This window comes from Salvelinus fontinalis, chromosome 39, assembly GCF_029448725.1.
Source record: "Salvelinus fontinalis isolate EN_2023a chromosome 39, ASM2944872v1, whole genome shotgun sequence".
In the NCBI taxonomy this organism is placed as follows: Eukaryota; Metazoa; Chordata; class Actinopteri; order Salmoniformes; family Salmonidae; genus Salvelinus; species Salvelinus fontinalis.
The window spans coordinates 20,292,011-20,307,382 of record NC_074703.1 but is presented as its reverse complement, the minus strand read 5'-3'; the positions used below and the strand labels follow the sequence as shown (position 1 = coordinate 20,307,382).

Here is a 15,372-nt window from a genome sequence, read left to right as displayed (position 1 = left end):
AACCCTTTACAATGAATATCTGTGAAGTTATTTGGATTTTTACGAAATATCTTTGAAAGACAGGGTCCTGAAAAAGGGACGTTTAGCAATACATTAGGAGATAAAGAAGTCAGGTTCTTCAGTTCACCTGCAACATAACTTGACATTATGAAGCTTACCTTAGTTCCCCTGTTGAGCCAGTCACGTTTATTTGTAAATAGCACAATGGGAGAAAGGAGGAGAAGGTGAGTTCAGCTGTGTATTGACAGGAGTTGTGTCAACAGTGTTTTTTTTGTTTCAATAGAGTGATCAGGGGCATGCAACTATTCCTTCACAGAAAATGCATTAGAGTTACACATTCGGCAGAAAATAGCTTCACTTTCATCAGATGACAACAGAAGCCCAACGTTATTTGGCTGGCAGCCACACAAGTTAATGACTTTATGATGAAAAAGCATGGTCCTTATTTGCAAAAATGATGCATGGCCATCCTATTTGTAATATTTATCAAAGAAGGTAGCCAGATACATTTCCTAATGTTTTGTTTAAAGTGAAGTTCATCTTGCATATTACCCGGAGAAAAGTGGTCTGGCTACACCATGAAAAGTACTGGAGAATATTAGCTAGACATCAGTCAGAGCGCTATCTGCTGGTAGAACGTCGGTTCGTGCACGAATTCTCATCCTAGTGAAGCGCAACTGAAGCACGAGGTAGAATTTTTAAAAAGCAGAAAGATATTTATTTTTGCGTTTTATCTTTCTTTCCTGCATGAAAAACACATAATTCTGCATTACCTAGCAAGTTAAAATTAGGGGGTCACGTTATCTGAGTAAGTGGCTGAATTAATAAGGTGAAGGAGCATCATATTGTGTTAGCTTTCTGCCGTGTTTCAGGAATCAAAGCCCACTGGATGAGTTATCTGGATAGCTGCCACTGCTATCTTGATTTCCTTGCGTTTTTTTCTCCTCTCCGTTTTCAGACCCCCCCCCCCCCCTCTCCAAGCAGAGCAGGCAGGCCAATGCCCTAGCGACTCCAGACTCCACACAGACGCAGCATGATGCTCCAGAGCCAGTAATATTCTTCATTCAGAAAAGTATACGTCAAAACCTTGTTCATTTGCAATGTCTCTTGTTCACATTCGCTTGTAAATGTCTAAACTCACCAAAAATGACATTTGGTGCTCCTGCCTATCTATATCTATATATATATATATCTATATATATATATATCTATATATATATATATATATCTATATATATATATATATATATATAGATATATATATATATAGATATATATATATATATATATATCTATATATATATATATATATATATATAGATATATATATATATAGATATATATATATATATATATATATATATATATATATAGATATATATATAGATATATATATATATATATATATAGATATATATATATATATATATATATATATATATATATATATATATATATATATATATATATATATATATATATATAGTCGTAGCCAAAGGTTTTGAGAATCATACAAATATACATTTTCACATGGTCTGCTGCCTCAGTGTCCTTAGATATTTTAGTCAGATGTTACTATGGAATACTGAAGTATAATTACAAGCATTTCATAAGTGTCAAAGGCTTTTATTGACAATTACATGAAGTTGATGCAAAAAGTCAATATTTGCACTGTTGACCCTCCTTTTTCAAGACCTCTGCAATCCGCCCTGGCATGCTGTCAATTAACTTCTGGGCCACATCCTGACAGACGGCTGCCCATTCTTGCATAATCAATGCTTGGAGTTTGTCAGAATATGTGGCTTTTTGTTTGTCCATCCGCCTCTTGAGGATTGACCACAAGTTCTCAATGGGATTAAGGTCTGGGGAGATTCCTGGCCATGGACCCAAAATATCGATGTTTTGTTCCCCGAGCCACTTAGTTATCACTTTTGCCTTATGGCAAGGTGCTCCATCATGCTGGAAAAGGCATTGTTCGTCACCAAACGGTTCCTGGATGGTTGGGAGAAGTTGCTCTCTTTGGATGTGTTGGCACAATTCTTTATTCATGGCTGTGTTCTTAGGCAAAATTGTGAGTGAGCCCACTCCCTTGGCTGAGAAGCAACCCCACACATGAATGCTATCAGGATGCTTTACTGTTGGCATGACACAGGACTGATGGTAGCACTCACCTTGTCTTCTCCGGACAAGCTTTTTTCCAGATGCCCCAAACAATCGGAAAGGGGATTCATCAGAGAAAAGGACTTTACCCCAGTCCTCAGCAGTCCAATCCCTGTGCCTTTTGCAGAATATCAGTCTTTCCCTGATGTTTATCCTGGAGAGAAGTGGCCTCTGTGCTGCCCTTCTTGACACCAGGCCATCCTCCAAAAGTCTTCGCCCCACTGTGCGTGCAGATGCACTCAAACCTGCCTGCTGCCATTCCTGAGCAACCTCTGTACTGGTGGTGCCCCGATCCCGCAGCTGAATCAACTTTAGGAGACGGTCTTGGCGCTTCCGGGACTTTCTTCGGTGCCCTGAAGCCTTCTTCACAACAATTGAACCACTCTCCTTGAAGTTCTTGATGATTCGATAAATGGTTGATTTAGGTGCAATCTTACTGGCAGCAATATCCTTGCCTGTGAAGCCCTTTTTGTGCAAAGCAATGATGACGACACGTGTTTCCTTGCAGGTAACCATGGTTGACAGAGGAAGAACAATGCACCACCCTCCTTTTGAAGCTTTCAGTCGGTTAATCGAACTCAATCAGCATGACAGAGTGATCTCCAGCCCTGTCCTTGTCAACACTCACACCTGTGTTAGCGAGAGAATCACTGACATGATGATGTCAGCTGTTTTTTTGTGGCAGGGCTGAAATGTTTTGGGGGGGGATTCAGTGAGTGAGTGAGTGAGTGAGTGAGTGAATGAGTGAGTGAGTGAGGTATAACTTTATGAGCTGGATTGCCTGTCTTTCCAATTCTTTATTTTCGTTTGCGCTCGTTAGCATATTTAGCTAGCAGCCACCATGGAAATGTGCTATTACTTGTGTATTAAGCCATTAATACCGTAAATCCCTGGATGAGAGAAGGACGGTATGAAGACATGAAAATCTGGATACCGCCCAACCCTGGTGTGTGGGCTAGCTAGCCAGTGTTTAACATCTTTGTATGTTTGTGTGTCTGTCTGCATCTAGTTAAGTAGCTTAGCAGTGACTGGAAAAATTGTAAACAGTTCATCCAGACGGACAAGAAGATTTCTGAAAGCCTGAAAACAGAAGAAAATGGCACTTGAAATGCCACCAATTTTACACAACCATGTAAAACTAGATGCCAATATTAGTTGTATAACAGAACAGAAAAGCTACATCAAAAAGAAGGCCATTGTAACGACAAGTAACCTAGTTGCTGGAAAATCATTTAAGTTCCATTTCAAGCTCAAACAGAAGAATTTATTAATATAATACAGAAAGAAAAGTATTTTCTATTCCAGATTTGATCATACTCTCACAGTGGCTTTCACAGTGTTTTATACCATCAATCTCTAGGGAATCTGAGGTAAATGCTTCCAATTTCCTTCTCTGTTAAGTTGGCTATAGAGCCTGTTAAAAATAGGCTAAATAAACAAGTGGCTCATTAATATCACTGAAGGCGTTTCAGCAACAAGGCCCCATAAGGGATCTATTTATTTAGGAGAATTAATAAAAGCGTGCTTCGGCTCCTTTGTCCCGGCGTAAATGCTACTACATTCTGTCGACAGCAGCAGTTCCTAAAGGAGCGCCGGAGAGAGGGTGTGTGTGTGTGTGTGTGTGTGTGTGTGTGTGTGTGTGGTTCCTGTGACCTTGTCTCTATCTAATTATGTGTGTGTGGCAGAGGGGGGGTAGGGGCACATCATTTTGAACCTAATTGTTTCTCAACTATTTTTACGGGGCCAAACACCTCCAGCACCTTAATTAGCTAGTTTGTGATCTATCCTGTCCCAGCTGTAAACCTATTCTCTCTAATACCGACTACTACCATTTCCACAGAGACGACAGGAAGTGGAGGGGTTAAATAGCAGAGGAGTGGGGGTCTGGAAAGCCATTAACCTCTTTGAGTGCGGGTGTTTTATAGGGTGCTTTTAAAGGATGTATGTCGGTTCTTTCGTCTTGCTACTGAATAAAATGACATGATCAATTCCAAGATAAAATCCTAGTGTGTAGGTGAGTGCACTTGACTGAGCACCTTAATTGGTCTTTTGGTCAAATAAACACCTTCCACTAAAAGACTCCTAACTCTGATAACCAGCTTCACAAGCAAGCTTCATGGCCCCTTCGCTCACTAAGAGAGCTGCTCACCTCTCTGACACCATACGTCTTTTTACAGATCACCCAGCTGCGCTAATCAGAGACGGGGTCTCCCAGGGCCCAGCGCAGGGGTCCGAGGTCAGCGTTAATCAGACAGCAGCGTGGTGCTGTGTCCCGCTCCGGCGAATCACAGGGGTTTAGGCTGCACCGCTCACATGTCAGTCATCAAAACACAACAGCTGGTGATCGCTCACCTCTTCTCTTCTCGGGTGTGTGTGTGTGTGTGTGTGTGTGTGTGTGTGTGTGTGTGTGTGTGTGTGTGTGTGTGTGTGTGTGTGTGTGTGTGTGTGTGTGTGTGTGTGTGTGTGTGTGTGTGTGTGTGTGTGTGTGTGTGTGTGTGTGTGTGTGTGTGTGTGTGTGTGTGTGTGTGTGTACCCACAGCTGTGAGAGTTAAGCTGTGTGTGTGCATTTGTGTACCAGTGTGTGTTTGGTACACTCCTCATGGGACTCTCTCTGCCTCTCTACAGTGTGTGTCTGGTACACTCCTCACGGGACTCACTCTACAGTGTGTGTAGTGTGTGTGTGTGTGTGTCAGTCGTTGATTGAGTTAAATACAAAGAGCCTCTAGGGAGCAGAATCGAAGCCTGTAAAGTCTCTCTCCGTTTGTCTCCACGGCTAATGCTTTCAACAAAAACAGCGGGGATTAAGGTAAGGCACGTTTGCTTCCACACAGGTCAGTGTGACATGTAAACTGCATCGCGTGGTGCGGGAGACCAATAGAAGAACAGCTAAACAGAAGATGGGGGTTCGCTAGCTAGTCTCATGCTTGGTTCTGTTGCATGCTGGTGCCGAATGAAAGAGAATTATGATACGCATTGAGTATTGTACATTGCTATATAAAACACACTAACCGACACCCGCATGAGCAATCAACCGTCCCTGGTGATTTAATTTGATGTTTTTGTGGTGATCTGCCTTCAGGGCAGAAAGCTGTAGAAAGCCGTCTGAAAGCTGTCTGAAAGCTGGATGTTTATTGTGAACTTTACTAGAGAGAGTTTTTAGGAAACCAAGATTTCAATAATAACATCTGCTTCCTGAAACTAGGAGCAAGGCCATCCAGTGGTGTCAGCCTGATTGAGGCTGTATCGCAAATGGCACCCTATCCGGTATATAGTGCACTTCTTGGTCAAAGGTAGTGCACTATGTAGGGACTAGGGTGCCACATGAGACACAGCCTGAGTGTTGTTAGCCATCCTTTGTATTTTCCTTGAATGTCCAAAAATGTGGGTCCAAACAGCAATTTGCTGTTTTCCATGCTACAAAATGTTGTTTCCTGCTTAATACCTATTATGATATGTTCATCACGATCTTATGTCTTTCCATTAAGATAGACCGTGGAGATTTAAGACTTCTACGGCGTCAGATAATCTTCAGAGTAAGCCTTCCTTTCTACTGCAACAAGCAGAGGCTCAGCTCAGCTCCCGCCCACAAATGCAAGACCAACAGTCCCCTGTGTCTCTCTCATACACAGACACAGTCCCACACAGACACACACCTCTAAACAGTGTGAAAGCGAAGTACGAATGTTCCCGGGTTACAACTGGGTACTGTGAAGTTGTGAAGAAAATCAGAAGTGCCTGTGAGAATCAGCTTTGTACACACAAATGACTGCGGTAATTAGGGACAAAACAGCACAAAAAAGGTTCTCTGGCTGGGAGTGCATCCTAATGTACTGCTGCCTCTGAAGAGTGGTGAGTCACCAGCATACAAATGGCCCTCTCTGGAGTAGAGTGAGACTGGAGTGGAGGAGAGGAGAGACCGCCGTCTGAATGACAGATACAAAGAGCACAGGAAAGACGACGAGAGGAGAGAGATGAGAGAAGTAAGTGCGGTGAGCGAGGTGAGAGGAGCGGGAGAAAATGCGAGAGCGGGAGAGAGAGCGAGAGAAAACGAGAGATACAGTATGTAGATGATTGCCATTCTGTAGCCCGAGGGACATCCCATTAATCCCCTATAGTATATACATTGTATATAACTTAAAACCAATAAATTGTGAAACCATCCTCCATGTACATTGTTGTTAATTTATTAGCCATTCTTCGTTTTTCATCTTATTTTGATTTACTAAAACGTAAATCGATCGAAGACGACACAACAAAACAGCATTGTTTTACCTGTATAGATGATTATTTGTACTAATATTACTACTCAAATGAACTGGATTTCATTCTTTTTAATGAGAAAACCCCCTAAAATAAAAAATACACGCTTCAAAAAATACGAGCGTAAAAATGGTCTTCCTCTATAGAAATAGGTCCTGCCTCTCGCTAAGTAGTAGAAAGCAGATGATTCTGTCAACGCTCCTATCGGTCCTGGACTATGACATCATCTATATGAACGCAGCTGCCGCTTCATTAAAAACGTTAGATGCAGTTTATCATAGAGCATTGCACTTTCTTACAGGTGACAATTTTAGTAGTCATCACTGCAGTCTCTACCAGACAGTTGGTTGGCCCTCTGTGATGTCACGTAGGTTACATTGCACAATACATTGCTATGTTTTCATTTATAAAGCCCTTTAACTTTAAGTCCCACTGTACCTAACAGCATTAGTAAACTTTAGACATAATGTTACCACACCCCATCTCGGGGATGGCTAACTCTGGAAACTCCTTTGGTCTCTACTGAGTTAGGTAAATCCGCTTTTAGTTGTCTTGCACCTTATTTGTGGAACAATCTTCAAAATGTTCTTAAATGTGATATTTTGGTGCCTCTAAGTGAATTCAGAAAACTGATTGAGGACCTTATTACTGATGAATGTTTGTTTTTTTAGGAACGTGTTTTTCTTCTTGCATTTTGTATTTTCTGTAATGTATGTAATTCAGGGCTCATCTCTAAAAGAGACCTTGGTCTCAGGATGACCCCTTGATCAAATAAAGGTCAAATAAATAAATCTAACTATTCTCCTGGCATTGTAATGTATTTACCGAAATGCTGTACCACTACAATGCTTTGGCAATATCTACAAATTGTATTTTATGCCAAAAAAGCAATCTGAATTTGATCGAGTGCGAGAGAGCGAACGAAAGACAGAGAGAGAGCACTAGTTGAAGTAAATCAAACCCTCTTTCCGCACCCTGGTGTAATTACACAACATTTCATCCCTAGCGTGTGTTTAGGAAAAAAAACAGCGAGACCAAACGGTGGCAGTGGGCACCACCAGGGAACCGCGCCGGGGCGTGTGGCTAGCAGCAGCAATCTGCTCTGAACACACCGCTGAACAGCTGTATGGATGCTGTAGCCTTGCCACCTACCTGCCTTCTTCCACTGCCTAGCTACCTCTGTGTATGGGGCCATTTACATCAAGGCCAAACACACTCGAGTGCTCACACACGGTCACACACACGGCTCGGATGTGGCTATGGCTGTAAATCAATAAGCGACAAAGAGAGAGAGAGAGAGAAAGTGAGGAGGCGGCGGAACAGTTCCCTGGGTGATACGCTCAACGCCGGCCGCCACAGGGTTGACGTGTAGAAAGGCTGTATCTGGCTACGGTACAGTGCAGAGAGAGAATATTCATCATTCACACACTCTAATTCTGAAGAGATGGAACAGAGGGGGAAAGTGGGACGGCGCGGCTAACCTACACACAGGGGACTCCACTGTGACTAAACCTGTGTGTTTTCATCTGTGTGGCCAATTCAACACACACAGGGAACTACTACACCCCATACACCTAAAAATACACACACCTAACCCGTTCTCTCCTGGGGAGGTGGTACACATACACACAGGCACACAGTGAATGTAAACAGCGGAAAGGAGAATTCATGTACCTGAATGCCGTCCAACAATTTGCTCATGCACCAGAAACTGTCTGCCTCGATGTTTCGCAAAGCCTCCTCCTGCAAGCTGGACACGTCAAAATTCTCCACCTCCTCCTCTGTAGAGAAAGAGAGAGAGAGAGAGAGAGAGAGAATTAGGTCTACCAGCATCACAGCAGGGGCCTTGTATTAAACAGAGAAAAAAAGAAAAGAGGGATGGAGAGATGTTCTTGAGGAGAGCCTGAGGAGTCCTTGATGAAGTGTAGGGGTACAGAATGTTATTATCAGTGCTTCAGAGAGAGCCTCTCTAACAGCACCTGTTTCCAACACGTCGATTTACTCTCCACACTCATTCACACATACATTACGCAGACTGTTTGCTCTTACTACATCGACAACCAGTCAATCAACTACATCTACTCTCCACACCCATTCAAACGTACGGCACTAATCTATATTCTCGTGCCATCGTACCCTTTTTCAGCATGTTTTCTGCACATAGACCTATCACTTAAACCGTGCATTATATCTTTGGAGATTGTAGATGGCTATCAAAAGCCCATGAAATACAGTACAGATTATGAAGCCCATTCGTGGGTTAAGTGTATCAACACCTGAATGACAGTTGGAACCATTTTCCCCTCCACTATGAAATCGACTATAGATCCAGTCTCTGTCCGTTCGTTTGTACAGACTAGGGTTGAATGGCTGGAACCTGGTTAGTGAGATTTGTGCTCAAAACCACTCCTTTTTCCCGGGATAAATAAGTGAGAAACCAGTAAATTATAATAAATGATTTATATGAACAGCATAGCGTGAAATGGAACTGTTAAATTATACGTGATGTCTAAATCTGGCTTTGCTACGGCCTCTGCATGAAGAATCAAGGCTCGGGGTTGGGGACAGACAGCCCATCTCAGTATGGGGCGCAGTTCACAATGCGTGTAGACCTATCATCTCATCATGGTAACTTTTTTTTTTCTTGTGACAGGTAGGCCTACATATGCTAGAGTAATATAAAGACTGAAAGCGCGTCTATTTCACCCATCTCCATCTGGCTTTCGAGGATCCCCTTCTTTTTAAACAGCCTATCACTCGAATATCGTAGCTTAAATCAGTGCATGTGTGAGCTCTCTCTCTCCCCCCAACTCCATGCAAATTATATCCAAAATAGATAATCCTGTTCTAGATTGATATATAGCCCAATATATAGATGTCCTAGACTACCTCTACCAGGTATTAAATTCAACGCAGTATTAGCCTTATATTTAGCTAATTAATGATGGGTTATGCATAATAAGCTTCTAACTTATAGCCTCTGTCTCATGTGCAATACACAAGCACCTGTGCTCCGCTGGCCTCTCATTGAAAAAGTCTCCTTAGCTCTTGGAGTCCCATGCAGGAAAAGCCTTTCGTTTTTTTTGCTTTTCTTATACCAATAGACAATTGGGGCTCCCAAGTGGCGCAGCAGTCTAAGTTACTGCATCTCAGTGCTAGAGGCGTCACTACAGCCTGGAAACGAACCAGGGTCTGTATCACAACCGGCCGTGATTGGGAGTCCCACAGGGCGGCACACAATTGGCCCAGCGTCGTCCGGGTTAGCGTTCGGCCAGGGTAGGCCGTCATTGTAAATGAGAATTTGTGTTTAACTGACTTGCCTAGTTAAATAAAAAGGTTAAATAAAATAAATAAAACATTTGAAGAGGGACGCAAGCGCTTTTTTGATGAATGTTAAATACAGCAGTCAATAGATCTCCCGGGTAGTTTGAAAGAAGAGTCAACGCGCGATGGCGGTAGGCTATATAACAGTTATTTTTTTCAGACCCATAACCATTCAACATTTGTGAAGAGAAGCCTCCTGCATCTAATTCTAGTCCTATATTAGTCAAGGATGTCTTTAGAATGATGAAGACAAGGACAACAAAACGTCTCATTTAGCTGTTGAAAGCGAGGAAGGAATGAAGCAACAATAGAGAGAGAAAGAGGTATGCTAACAACATTAGGGGAGATATTATTAAAGCTATATACTGTATGCATCTGCATACTAATTATACAAATAGGCCCTATCATATTTCCGTATAATACAATAGAGTAATACCATTCACACTCAAAAAGATCAGCGAACCGGAGGTAGTTTCATTGATTTACCCAAGAGAGCATATAGCTAGCTACATCTATGGGCTTTTATGTTTTTCTATTGTGCTCAATGTGCAGTAGCCTATATCATATATGTATTGGATAATGACACGATCATTTGGGCTTTTTGGGGTTTGGGGAAATGAAATGTAGGGCTCACAAAATGTATTTAATATATGTCGAATCAGGTTCGGATAGCATCAGGTTAGAATTTTAATGCTGATCAAAGCTCTAATCAAATCCAGACATATTTATATGCTTTAGAATGCTTTGAATAACACTTCCGGTTTTGTTGGGAAATACCGGGTTACCCGGGAGAAAAGTAATTTATTCACAGGATGGAACATGAGTAAAATACCTGGAAAATATTCAACCGTAGTACGTATGTTCTTTACTACCTCTCGCAGACACCACTGGCCCGTTTTTGACAAAAAACTTGGATGAATGATGAGTCTGGCCATTGAGATCAAGCATTTACACAACTACACTGATTGGCGCTATAGTAATCAACTGAAATTCCAAACTTTGAACAAGCCTACCTCCTGTCCCATTTGTGTTACAGTCGTGGACATTTTGTACAAATGATGAGCAACACGTTTCCAATAAGGACCTATAAGCTTGGCCCGTTATATACAGCGATTGTAAAAATGTATCCACACAACATAAATGGGGGGTGGGGTGGGGGGGTTGGGGTCTTCATAATTCGTCGCCTTGTTAACCATACGTCCTTTAATTACTTCCATATGTCCGTCGTGTGTCGACCTGGGTTAATTTAGACCAGATGTAATATAATCTGTTATCACGCTGATGGGTGCCATACGGGATCATTAACATATAATCAGATTGACTAGGTGAGGCGTGGGGAACATGAGTGTATGACAGATACGGTGTGGGCTGTGCGTGTTCTCGGTGGCTACTCTGACAGGTAACACCAGAGGAGGCGAGCAGCAGTCAAGCCCTTGGGTAAATAGGGAGAAGAGAGAAGAGCCAAACTGCTGAAGACGGGCTCTAATGGACAGGGAGAAGGGATGGCTGGATGGATAGATCGTTCAAAGACAGGAGAGCCTTTTCAGGAGCCCTTTATATGGTGGTCACCAAAGATTTCGGTAGAAAATACAACGATAAAGCCTTGCACTTGATTCAGAAGCCCTGCACCCCGAATAGGCAAAGTCCTCCCATTTTGAACTATTTAATTTGTCTGAAGGGACAAACTCCGCCTACCCGGCAGACCAGGAAAGCTAAATAAAGTGTGCCTACTGTGCTGGCCAATCGGAAAGCTCATATCAAATGTGCCTACTGCTTCCACGAAACTATCAAAGAATACAGCTGTTTCTATGAGTGAGTTCATGTTTAAGTTTCTATTCAGGACCCAAAACACGTTTTCCCAAAACATTTACGAAACAAAAAATGCGCTTCTCCCTACTTACACTCGCGCTACAACCAGCACTGCAGCTGCAATGAATGAAGTAGGCAAGGATATATCGATATGTTGCATTTTTATTATTAGCAGCTCGTCGTGTCCATTTTAATATCGAGGAATATTTCACTTTTTCTGCTCATAGGAACAACATCAATTTGTGCATGAGGCAGAAATAATGTGGTGCGACTCTAGTTTCACCATCAGGTGGAAGACTGTCCCCCCTTCTTTGGTCAGTCTCACCAGAGGAAAGGAGAGAGCAGGGGCAGTGAGAGGCAGACACTGCTGCTCTCTCCTTTCCTCCGCTGAGATTGACCATCAGATGCAGGTACCATCAGTAAAATAAAAAAAAAGCTAAGAATTTCAATTTATGTTCAGCTGTGCCTAGCAAGTGACAACAACTTATCCATTTTGTTATCAAAGCTCGAGTTCTGAAATAGAATATGGTCTGAGAAGAACAATATTGGCAGGCCAAGCATAGCCAATTTGCTGTGATAATGTACTAGGCCTACTGCACAAACCTCATTCCTACAGAACTGTTTTTATTAAGTTAATGTTGCATTAGGTTAATGTTGTATAGGCTAACATCTTAAGTCATGTTTTATTTCCAAATCTGAGCGGTAGATCTCGACTTGCTTTTTGACTCCGAAAGTGATCTTGACTCAGAAAGGGTTGGTGCCCACTGCCTTAAGACAACTGCCAGTTTAACACTGTTTTGTTCAATTGAGGTGAGGGTTGGGGAGACACTTGTGTAGATCTGCTGGGAGCGTGTACAAGTATCTTGTGGAATTGGGGCTAACTCAGAGTATGCATGAACAAGGGCACAAGAAAGAAGGCGCTGTGTTTCTATTCCTCAAAAGTCTGTACTACTTGTTCCACAAATCAACAGCTCTCCCTGTGGTCACTGTATGAACTGAAGCCTGCTCTGATGTGATAGAACAATGATGTGGATTTCCATTGGGAGGGAGGCACAACAAATTCGATTTCCTTTATTATATTGGGAAATCTGAGGCTAGGTGCCTCAGATTTCCCAATATAATAAAGGAAATCGAAGTGTTCTCACAGTGTTCTCTCTCAGCCAGTGTTCTCGGCTTCATTTAGCCACACACACTTACTCCACCTCTCTCCCCGGCATACTCTTTACAATTCACTGGGGCCAGCAGACAGTTTCTGACGTCATCAGTAGTAGACGCCACAAAGCTACAATGAGTTCCATTTATATGGGTGGACGTGACACGCACAAACCCAGGGGGTAGGTCAGTAACAATAAGAGCCTTTTGCTGAGAGGAAGAACGTGTCAGGAAGAGTGTGTTACGACATTATGATTATGGCTCATGGAGCCCCGAACCGAAGAACAGAAGAGTTACAGGTGAGCAGTCAGACTATGTGGGTTAAATAGGCAGAGTGAAAAGTCCCAAGGTGTACTGTTCCTAGCGCCGCACAAACACACACTCTCGCTCTCTAGAGGTAGGACCAGGCCATCTGCCCAACCGTATTGTCAGGAGAGAGAGCCTGTGGCCATTCGGCCGCTATAGAGGCAAGGTGACATGGCCACCGAGCATCACACAAACACAAAGAGAGAGAGAGAGAGGTGACATGGCCACCGAGCATCACACAAACACAAAGAGAGAGAGAGGGAGGTGACATGGCCACCGAGCATCACACAAACACAAAGAGAGAGAGAGAGAGAGGTGACATGGCCACCGAGCATCACACAAACACAAAGAGAGAGAGAGAGAGGTGACATGGCCACCGAGCATCACACTAACACAAAGAGAGAGAGAGAGGTGACATGGCCACCGAGCATCACACAAACACAAAGAGAGAGAGAGAGGTGACATGGCCACCGAGCATCACACAAACACAAAGAGAGAGAGAGAGAAGTGACATGGCCACCGAGCATCACACAAACACAAAGAGAGAGAGAGAGGTGACATGGCCACCGAGCATCACACAAACACAAAGAGAGAGAGAGAGGTGACATGGCCACCGAGCATCACACAAACACAAAGAGAGAGAGAGAGAGGTGACATGGCCACCGAGCATCACACAAACACAAAGAAAGAGAGAGAGGTGACATGGCCACCGAGCATCACACAAACACAAAGAGAGAGAGAGAGAGGTGACATGGCCACCGAGCCTCACACAAACACAAAGAGAGAGAGAGAGAAGTGACACAGCCACTGAGCATCACACTGACTGGACACAGGAACCAGAGAAACGATGGAGAGCAGAAGACCAGAGAGCAGGGATAAAGGGAGACAAGGTGAAGCCCAGGCCACGGGAGGGTGAGATAAAGGTGTTTGACCATTAATAGCGGGCTACAGGCATATGGAGACACACTAGTACACCCAAACACACGCGCACTAGGGCTGAAAGGCTGTTGGTCGATCGAGATGTCGAGCAGTAAACTAAAATAATAATAATTTGTCATGGTGTAGCCTACAAGACACCTGTCTGATTGGCACCTGTCTGAGAGGACTGATCCACTGCGGAGGCTGTTGGCACAGTCCAACAATCTAAGACACGTGCTACTCAAATTCTATATGGTTATATTATGCAAGAACAATGGTGCAACATATACAAATTATATTATTCTATAACAAACACACTTTCTCCCGAGTTGAAGAGTGGTTGTTGTCCGCGGTTCTAAAACAGTGCCCTGTTGAATTGGCCCGTTCTCCTAGACTATGTTGCTATGTGCATAATTTATCTTTTTCACTTTTATTTAACCAGGTAGGCAAGTTGAGAACAAGTTCTCATTTATAATTGCGACCTGGCCAAGATAAAGCAAAGCAGTTCGACATATACAACAACACAGAGTTACACATAGAGGAAAACAAACATACAGTCAATAATACAGTAGAAAAATAAGTCTATATACAATGTGAGCAAGTGAGGTGAGATAAGGGAGGTAAAGGCAAAATAAGGCCATGGTGGCAAAGTAAATACAATATAGCAAGTAAAACACTGGAATGGTAGATTTGCAGTGAGAGAATGTGCAAAGTAGAAATAGAAATTATGGGGGGGAAAGGAGCAAAATAAATAAATACAGTAGGGGAAGAGGTAGTTTGGGTAGATGGGATAGATGGGCTATGTACAGGTGCAGTAATCTGTGAGCTGCTCTGACAGCTGGTGCTTAAATAATAGCCAAGTTAACCAGCATATTAGTGTTGAGAACAATGTGGCGGAGGCAGCAGTGGAGTTAGGAGATGAGAAAACCACCCTTGCCTTTATAGTCTAAGAAAAGTGAGGAGAGAGGAAACCAAACATAATTAGGTCTATAATCAACAGCCTAACTGTTAAATGTGCCTGGCTTTATACATCATCTATATATACACTAATGTTCAAAAGTTTGGAGTCACTTAGAAATGTCCTTGTGGGTTCGATTACAGGCTTTAACCAGAATTGAAAGCGGAGTGGGAGCAAGAGGACAAGTGCATTAGTGTCTGTCGTTTGAGAAACAGACGCCTCACAAGTCCTCAACTGGCAGCTTCATTAAATAGTACCCGCAAAAACACTCCGGGATGCTGGCCTTCAAGGCAGAGTTCCTCTGTCCAGTGTCTGTGTTATTTTGCCCATCTGATTCTTTTCTTTTTATTGGCCAGTCTGAAATATGGCTATTTCTTTGCAACTCTGCCTAGAAGGCCAGCATCCCGGAGTCGCCTCCTCACTGTTGACGTTGAGACTGGTGTTTTGCGGGTAACTACAGGGTTTTCTAATGATCAATTAGCCTT

General features: G+C 42.9%; 1 protein-coding gene across 2 annotated transcripts in view; it reads right to left on the bottom strand.

The window, feature by feature from the left end:
* Nucleotides 1-15,372, bottom strand: part of tbc1d22a (TBC1 domain family, member 22a) — a 162,329-nt gene that overhangs the window by 78,811 nt on the left and 68,146 nt on the right. For both annotated transcript variants that reach the window (XM_055906168.1, XM_055906167.1), the window contains exon 10: nt 8,095-8,201. In XM_055906168.1, the coding sequence (XP_055762143.1) occupies nt 8,095-8,201 (107 nt within the window). The remainder of the gene's footprint in view (nt 1-8,094; nt 8,202-15,372) is intronic.